This window comes from Solea solea, chromosome 10 (genome assembly GCF_958295425.1).
Source record: "Solea solea chromosome 10, fSolSol10.1, whole genome shotgun sequence".
NCBI lineage: Eukaryota > Metazoa > Chordata > Actinopteri > Pleuronectiformes > Soleidae > Solea > Solea solea.
In genome coordinates, this window is record NC_081143.1 from 19731233 (window position 1) to 19740655 (window position 9423).

The following is a 9423-nucleotide window of genomic DNA, read 5'->3' on the forward strand; positions in this document are numbered from 1 at the left end:
AGATGGACAGTTTTGTCAGGATTTGGGTTGGTTTTCAATATCACATTTGACGTAGACATTGGATGTAATGCACACAAATAAGAAAACACTTTCATTGATCTCTAAATAAGAAGGACGAAAATAATATATATATATATATATATATATATATATATATATATATATATATATATATATATATGTGGCTGTAGAGCCACAGGTTGCAGACCCCTGGTCTAAGGTAATCAAGTGGTTTTAAAGCGACTACAAACGGATTTGAGGTCGGACACTTTTGCTCTCATGGTGCAACAGCGCCCACTAGCGGCAACAAATGTTAACTGCACAATAATTCCAGAATGCAAAGAATACAGAAGAATACGGAAAATACATTAAGGTGAAGGCAATATCAACTCATTATTTCTGTAAACACTAAAAACAATTAAACAATATAATAACCGTTGTTGTCTGAACAGTTAAGATGTTTACATTATTACACTTCCCCTACATCATCAATATGTTACATTACATTTCTGCTCATAATCCGTCCCAGTGTTACACACTGTACGTTAAGGTAAAATGTCATCAAAGTAATAGTCTCTTTACTGAAGGAAATATTTGACTACTGTGAACAGAAACTTTGCGATTTGGATGCTGTACTTTACAAATCCGCCAGGGGCGATAATGCGCCTAAAAGTTCAAAATAAAAAAAGGAGAGAAGGGAGGAGAAGAAGAAGAAACCGGAAACATGGATGTTGTTTGATAGGTGAACAACAGACCATTCAAATAACTTTAAAACGGCACCGGAAACAGGCATGTTTTACTTTGGTAACAACAGCCTGTCAACAGAGCATAATTCCGAGTCTATTACGGGGAGCAGTTAGTTTGATTCGCCCTCATGCGGTGATCATTGTATGAGGGAAACAACATGGACACAGAGGCAGTGGACGCTGCTGGACCCGAACCAGAGCAGAGTCCGAATTCCGAACTCTCTGCAGCAATGCGGGCCAAGATCGAGAGGAACCGGCAACGCGCTCTGATGCTCCGACAGGCCCGGGTCGCCAGCCGCCCTTTGTCTGCTGTGGAGGGAGCAACGTCTTCCAAAGTGTCCAAAACCGTCGACTCTGGTGGAGGTTTCTTCATCGAGGAGGAGGAGGAGGGAGAAGAAGAGCACAGGACCAGGAGGGTGGTGCACGAGCCAGGTGTGTGTGTGTGTGTGTGTTCATAATATAATATATAACATAATATAAAATACACTGACCCTGTCAGGACCAATAGTCTTCATGCCATGGAGACCAAAACCTGATCTGAATTGTGGTTAGGTTAAGAATTAACTGGTTAATTTGGCTCTTCAGCCGCTCTGTAGTGGCTCCTTGTAGCTATGAAGAAAAAATATTTATTATTGATGTCTACATCAAATGCGATATTGAAAAACCCTTGCCAAAAGCCATTCCCAACACTTAAATGAAGTAATGTGCACACAAAGAAGTACACATTTGGATTCCTGTCCATCTTTGAACCCACATACTTTGGACCCCTACATACTGGTTTTCTCTAGCATGAACTACATACAATCCAAATATTGTTTTATTTAATTTCAAAGTAGTTCTTTTTTCTCCACTTTATAAGAGCAAAAAACAGCAATGAATTGTCAACAGTTTTTTTGTAGTTATATAGTATACTGTATATGTATAAAAAAAACCTTTATGATATTATCTTGATTTTAAGGGTCAAATAGGTTTGGTAGCCCCTGGTTTAGGCTGTTCAAATTAAAGGAACTGAATTTGAATTCCTTAAAAACAACTGTGTGTGTTTGTATGTGCATGTAAGTCACTTTGGATAAAAGCGTCTGCTAAATGACATGTAATGTAATGTAATGTAATTGTGTATGTATGTGTTTTATCCTTTCCAGCTCCAGTGATTAAGCCAGACTACTTGGTGTGCGATGACTGTGGAAAACCCTTCATGGACTCTTACCTCAGCAACAGCTTTGACCTCTCCGTGTGTGACAAGTGCAGGTACACACACCATGTCTCATGGTTTAGTTTTGTTTTCCTGTCCCTTTTTTTTTCTTAAACATTTCTAGTGTTTGCTGTACAATGACATGACTTAATCACAGTCAAATGTACCTTTTAAACATCCTTCTCTTCAGGGACAATGAGGAGAAGCACAAGCTGATCTCCAGAACAGAGGCCAAGCAGCAGTACCTGCTCCAGAACTGTGACCTGGACAAGCGAGATCCTCCACTCAGGTTTATACTGAAGAAAAACCCTCACAACTCACGCTGGGGGGATATGAAGCTCTACCTCAAAGTACAGGTACAGCTTTACTCTCTCTCCCTGCAGTGTAGAGTCTCTTATATCCTTTTCTTTTCAGCGCAACCTATATGCAATCTGATTAAAATTATTTTCTTTTTCATTTTCACCAACTATATAAACACACCTGAGCAAAGAGTACTAAAAAATAAAATAAAAACTGTGATTTCTGCACATTATCGTTTTTTTTCCTTCTATATGTGATATGAAATTAATCATAACTGACTCAACAACACCTAAGCATAAACATTAAAACACACACATCCCCAGGATGTCCATAGAAGAAGTTGGGTATTAATCCCACGGCAATTTACCAAGGGTGTACCTGTGTTAAATATAATGCACTAAATTACAGCTGCTCTAAATAAGTACACATTAACTTCTAGTGTATATACACAGAGACAATCATCCACTCTTACACTCACACCTACAGTGAATTTAGAGTGTCCCATCAGAGGGAGAACATGCAGACTCCACACAGAAAGACCCTTGTTGTGAACTTGGATCTTCTTACTGCAAAGAAGTCAACAAATCAAACAACTCTATGTACTCTATGTACTGTATGTATTATCCGTGTATTTATTTATATATGTGTTGGTGCACCCCAGGTGGAGAACAGATGTATGGAGGTGTGGGGTTCAGAGGAGGCTCTGGAGGAGGCCAAGGAAACAAGGGAAGGAAACCGAGAGGTGAAGAAACAAAAACGCTTCAACAAGAAAGTCAAAGGTCAGTTTCCTTTTTGAGACAAAAACCCACCTTGCCAACTCCGTTTACACTGAGTCTGTTGTTTTTCAAAGTCAGCGTGTGTTTTTGTGTCAGAGCTGCGCAGGGCAGTGAGGAGCAGCATGTGGACCAAAACAACCACTGCTCACCAGCATCAGTATGGACCAGAGGAGGTGGTGGACCCAGAGGACGACCTGTACAAGAAAACCTGCACCACCTGCGGACATGAACTCACCTACGAGAAGATGTAAACACACACACACACACACACCATTTCTCCTACATAAGGAGCCAATATCACTCTTGCATTATTACGTTATTTCTCCTTTAAAAGGCAGTTTAGTCACGCCAGTTCTAACAGTGACTCTGGAGTTTCCGTTGCTATTTTTAGCAGAAACTTAACAGATTGCCTCTCACTGCTGTTGCTGGTTGCTATACTTCCTGTTAGGAATCTCCTTTTACAAATCAAGGGAGACACAATGTTGAAACTTTCAATTTCATGGTCCTCAAAATGTGAATTTTGAGGTGGTGCTTTGTTTTAGTTTGTACCAACTGTTTTTGGACTGAATTGAGACATCATTTTAAATGACAGTCAAATGAATTCTAAAGTGTCCAACGTCACAACCAGGTCTAAAAGCTGCTTATTAATTTATTAGCTTATTAATCTTTTTCATCTGAACGGAATCAGATTACAGCATTGTGCCACTGCTCAGCTCAAACCTCTCTCATCATACTTTTTTTTTTTTTAATAACATCAATTTAGTAATTACAATGTAGACATTTGGCTGGGCAAAGATGTAGTTAGAAATTATTCTGGTGTGATGTCATTCAGATGTTTACATGGCGATGATACAGAGAGACGGTGCTATGGCTTTACTCAAGACTATGATTAAAGACCTGACATCTTTGCATCCTCAAGTAAAAGCTGTCACATTCATGTTGTGGCAGTTCAATCTAAGTGCAAGTGTAGATCCTGTAGTTTATTAAAGGTAAAAATGTCATGATCTGTGTTTTTTTTCTTTCTTTCTTCACAGTAATGTGCTATAAATAATAAGGTGGTCTAATATTTTCGGCCATTTGTACCATTTTGTTCAAGTTGCAGATTTTTTTTTTTTTAATAAATCACTTTAAATGCATTCATTATTCTTGGCGTGGACCTGTTGAACTGAACCGGAAATGAATTGTAAAAGATCAGCAGATTGCTAAAGTTTAGTTTTTTTCATAATCTAGGATTGGCTTTTTGTTTCTCAACAATCTAAAAACATGTGGTGCAGTACGCGTTCAATATGTGCCTGCATTTGTACGGATATCTCTTGCGTTTCTTATCCAAACAACATAAAAGTTGGCACTGCACACACTGGTGCCCTCAGTAAACTTGAAGCCTATGAAGATACCTGTTCGGCATACGCGCTGTGCTGTTTGTGTGTGTGTTTGTGGGACAGAAGCAGCACTTTTAGCTATTTTTTAATATCTCACAGATGGCGCTGCACACACTGGTGCTCTGTGTGTCACCTGCCAACTTTGAAGCCTGTCAAGTGACCTGTTGAACAGTTATGGGATTAACAGACAGACATTCCTTGCATTCATATCTTAATAGTGCAATCTCAGTTATTGCTTCTTGTCAACTTTAAAATCGTGTGTGCTTTAATAAATTAAATACATGATAAAAATGAGGCTGTTCACCCTGATGAAATTCATGTCTAACCCAGTCTTAATCCTTTGTTTAGGAAATCCCTTTTTCCACTTATTCAGTTGGACAACATGTTGAGGTTTGGCACTGATGCAACGGTGGTGAATTTACAACACGTTTGTGGAAAAATCAAGTCATGTTTGGTGAAAAGTGACTGGCTGTTGGTGTTGACAGAGGAAGGGACTATAAACCGTGTGATCAATGCAGTTCAGTGAAACAGTAACGTCCAGGTTTTTGTTGCAGACACTTTAATTTAGTATGATTTCAGACTACCATGCGAGTAAACTTTGGGGTTGCCATGTTTTCATGCTGACAAACAAAAACCCAAGTCTTACAGGAACCGGTTTCTCCGAATATGCCATTAGGGCTGAGTGATTTTCAATAAATGAGATTTTGACAGGAATTGCAATGTCTGCAGGAATTGTAAGTCACATTCATTTGAGAAACAATTAAAATGTGTGATATTGTGCAGATCAAAGATTGTTCAGCCCTATAGGGTATAGCAAATTCTAGAATCATTCAGTTTAACTCACAAACCCAAAATTTACTCACTTGCTCACTTTCAGCCTTTGCGACACCAAACTTAAACTATAACAATGCTGAGTTTCAATTGAGACACAGATTTACTGCAAGACATTTATTTTATTTTCAACATGAATAAATAGACATTTAAAATTCAAATGTTTTTTGAACATCAGTGCATTGAAATACAAATGCATCATCTGTAGTTTCAACCTTTGCGCCATCATTTTCATCCTGGAAGAAAAAAAAAAAAAGACAGAAAAATGCACTTAAAAGCTCAGGTTTAAAAAGATGCACTTGAACAAATATCATCTTATAACCTCAAACTGTCAGATTAGCCTACTTACGTCACCAAAGTACTTCTCTATGAGGTTGTGTGCAGCCTGGTACACCACGTCATTGTCATGATTCTGCAGCATCTCTATGCGGTCCAGGCCTCCCAGCTCCTCAATCAACAGGCTCAGTTTCCCCATCTCACCGAGCTTCTCCGCTGCCTAAAAAGTCACATGAAACCATTTCATATCCATCCCCAGTCTCAGTTAGTGTTAAAGGTCAATCTGTGTCCCCTTCTCACCATGAACATGTTATTGATGGCATCCAAGATGACCAGAATGACTTTAGCATCTTTGACCTGCAGCAGGTTGATTATCGCCTCCAGGGCTCCGCTCTGCACCAGGTAGACCACCTGCTCCACAGTGCCCCCACTGGTAAAGTTAGTCACTGCCCACACTGCCTCCCTTTGAGTCTTGAAGTCTCCCTGGAATCAAGATTTATAGCTATTGTTGGGTTCACGCAACTCAGTATGATGAATTTACACTAAACTCAAATACATTTTTATGGTCTGAAAATATTATCCATCCATTGATTAAAGGATAATTTCATCACAAAACCACCGCGATCACAGAGGACCCATCTCACCCCCTCCATTTCAGTTACTGCCACCAGGCAGACGCTATAAAAGGCCCACTGGCCTGTAAAAACATCAACAAAATGTCCTTTTATTCGCACTGCAATATCCACCCTGAACAAAAAAAAAAAAAAGAAAAGACAGCCATCCCACTGCACATGACTTTATCTGCCGTTATTTAGACCACATTTCACCGTTTTATTTTAGAGTGAAAGTGTCTGGAGTGTTAAATGTATTGTATTTCATTGTTGCAGGAAAGTGTATGTCACTGATTGGGACAGACAAGTCCATCTATGGGCAGGGAAACTTGTGCACAGCTTTACATCATTTGTCATTATTCTGCCTCCTTTTGGTCTTCATGAAACAGAATGATGGAATTTATGCTTTGTCCTGTGAGTGAGTGTTGGTGTATACAGCTGCAGTGCAGAGGTGTGAAGCAATTTAGGGTCACACGATATAAAACCACTCTATCCCAAAGAGTGGGAGTGAAGTATTGTTTTTAGTGGTTCCATCTGTCTGCACTTGCCAATATGACCAACAGAGGCTAAAAGGCTTGTTGCGTGAAGTCTGCCATCTCTGATTGCCTTGTTTGTTTAAGTTATGCACAACATTAAAAAAAGTTTTCAGTTTCAGAACTGAAATTCTGAGCATTCGAATCAGAGTTGGAGAACATAAGTCATCATGTGGCCCTGAAATTGAGACGGTGTCTGACAAGTTCAAATACAAACCCTTTATATAGTTCATGGTCACTCACGTTTTTCAGCTGTTCTACCAAAGGAGGGATCAGTCCGCAGGTGATTAGCTGCTGGATTTGCTTACAGGGACCTGCAGCAATGTTGGACAACGCCCACACCCCCTCCTTCTGCACACTGGCCTTTGGGTGCCTCATCAGTTGAGGCAAGACATTTAAAACTCCAGCGTCAATTGCCATCTGGGTCTGGACGTCAGAGCCACTCACTATGTTCCCGATAGAGCGGAGAGCCGGGGTCTAAGACATCAGGGGAAACGGGTCAGAATTACCAAGCCTTACCCCACTGGCACAGGAGAAAATAGTGAAGACATTACCAGGACACCAAGCTGCTCGTGGCTCATGAGCTCCACCAGCCGAGGAACAATCCCAGTTTTTACCACAACGTCAATACGGTCATTGTCCCCATCTGTGAGGTAGGAGATTGCCCAGCATGCATCAGACAGGATATCCTTATCACTGAGATGGAGCAGCTGAATCAGTGAGGGAAGAACCTGAAGGATGATAATTAGTCATCTTACTGGTTATTGTGGGGACTGAGGATTTGTCAGAAGAAACGCTGTGGTCACTCACCTGCATGACTGCAGACAAGGGTGGGAATGGGTTCTTGTTTCGGCACAAGTTGGACAACGTCCATGTTAGGTTACGCAGGTAGCCAACCTGGAGTGATAGCTCATGGGTAACGGCAGCAAAAATCAAGATGTCCACATGCTGATAATGTTGCATTTGTTAAGATGGTGGGAAATACTTTGCCATGTTGTCCCTTACTTTTTAACTTGCATTTTGCCCTTACATGAGATGTTCTTGATTCAATTTGTCTTGCTTTTATTTTATGTTTGGTTTTCTGAAACATGTTGTACTTAACATTTCTGTACCTGTCAAATATAGTTTCAGACTTCAGCAGGGCAGCAAGTCTGATATGTGTTAGGTTCACGGTTAGACCTGGTCTTGTATAGTTTTGACTTACTGGTGTATCTGGGCAAATGCGGGCCAGCAAAGCAGGAACGACATTGCACTCGATCAGGATGTCTCGATATGCCGCACCGTCACCTGTCCGTTACATGTTATGATATTAGTACACAGAGCCACAAATAGATCCCGTCTGCAGCACTGCATCAATCCTTGTTTCACCTGCAATGTTTCCAAGTGCCCAAACAGCCTGTTCACTAATGTGCAGCAGTGGTGAGGCCAGCAACGCAATGAAAGCTGGTACAGCCCCATGTTCCACCACCTGAGGACACAAATACAGATTCTGTTTGAATATTGTTAAAGACAGGGACTCAAATCAACCCAACTCACGGACTATGCCCGTCCTATTTAACAGGAGCCACAGATGTGCTTCAGTAGTGTGCACACCTGCTGTGTATGCCACGATGTTCCAGAGGCGATGTTTGTCAGAGCCCAGGCTGCTTCAAACTGGAGAGCCGGCTCATCGTCCATGGACAGGAATAATACAAAGCGGGACAACAGACCAGCATCTATGATCTCCTTTAGAGGCGGGTTACGCTCCTGAGAAAGCAGCTTCCTGTAGGGAGAGAGAAGTGTATTTAGCTCAAATGCATTTCATTGAAGTTTTCTCCTATTTTATATTACTTGTAACTGAGGCAACAGTTCGAGTCTTGTGTAAAGTGGAAATTATTATTATTTTTAAAGTGTCCCAGAAGCAAGCATCATCCAAAACATTCACTTTTTTTTTTTTTTTTTTACTAGAGCAAAAACTTGAAATCATCCATGGTGGCTCACCTGGCTGCTTGACAGCCTCTAGTTTGAGAGTCTTTGCAGTCGGATGTCACATCTTTAACGATCTCCTCGATGGATGAAAATGTGCCCTACAAGGCAGAGCACACGTTATAGACCCTGTCCTGGTGTAAACCAGGCTGTAAAAGGGAGCAGTCTGGTGTGAACTGACCCCGTCATTGGGGATGAGGTACGGAGACAGAGCCTCCTCATCCGGTAGAGACGACAGCGTTATGTTTCGTCGCTTCAGGAAACTCTCATCCTTGTGAGCCTTGCGCAGCTCCACGCACTCCGTGATCCTTTTTTCGCGGAGTTTCTGTCGGGGGACAAAACGCGTGGTCGTCCGTCAGTGACACGTTTAAACACGCGTGAACTTGTGGAACACAAACAAAAACCAACTTACTGCAGGGTCTTTGCCCTTGTTCTTGAATTTGGTGAGGCGCTCGCCTGTGATGTTCTTGGTGGGCATGGTGCACGGTGGAGCTGCTTGTCTCACTCTGGTGAAAAATACGTGGGGGAAACGTCACACGGAGGTTTTATGAAGCGGAACCGTCGCGGGTGAATCTCATCAGCCGTGATTGAGGTAACGCACCCATTGGTTCATTCACACGCACCTGTGCACGATTCAAGTCAGCGCTGTCATGAGGAAATCTGAGAATGAATGGATTTAATTCACGGATTCACTTTGATTTGTGGCTGATTATCGTTTATATCCCTCTTCTCACCATGTCTTGAAATGTCTTGAAATTGTTACTAACTCCAAATGCTGTTGCATTGCCTGTAATGGCGTGTGTTAGACACTAGA

General features: G+C 41.4%; 2 protein-coding genes across 2 annotated transcripts; one reads left to right on the plus strand and one right to left on the minus strand.

Annotated features, from left to right (window-relative positions):
- Positions 1-705: 705 nt before the first annotated feature.
- On the plus strand, positions 706-4150 carry xpa (xeroderma pigmentosum, complementation group A). The gene is made up of 5 exons (XM_058640605.1): positions 706-1178; positions 1889-1994; positions 2129-2294; positions 2900-3017; positions 3111-4150. Exons 1-5 carry the CDS (start codon positions 905-907, stop codon positions 3263-3265), a joined length of 819 nt encoding a protein of 272 aa, XP_058496588.1. The 5' UTR covers positions 706-904; the 3' UTR covers positions 3266-4150.
- Positions 4151-5352: 1202 nt separating this feature from the next.
- kpna7 (karyopherin alpha 7 (importin alpha 8)) lies at positions 5353-9089 on the minus strand. The gene is made up of 12 exons (XM_058640969.1): positions 9022-9089; positions 8791-8934; positions 8625-8710; positions 8238-8406; positions 8013-8112; positions 7849-7931; positions 7455-7541; positions 7199-7375; positions 6888-7121; positions 5801-5983; positions 5574-5720; positions 5353-5460 (listed from the first exon to the last, which is right to left on the minus strand). The coding sequence occupies exons 1-12, from the start codon at positions 9085-9087 to the stop codon at positions 5374-5376; spliced, it is 1563 nt and encodes a 520-aa protein (XP_058496952.1). The 5' UTR covers positions 9088-9089; the 3' UTR covers positions 5353-5373.
- Positions 9090-9423: the final 334 nt, after the last annotated feature.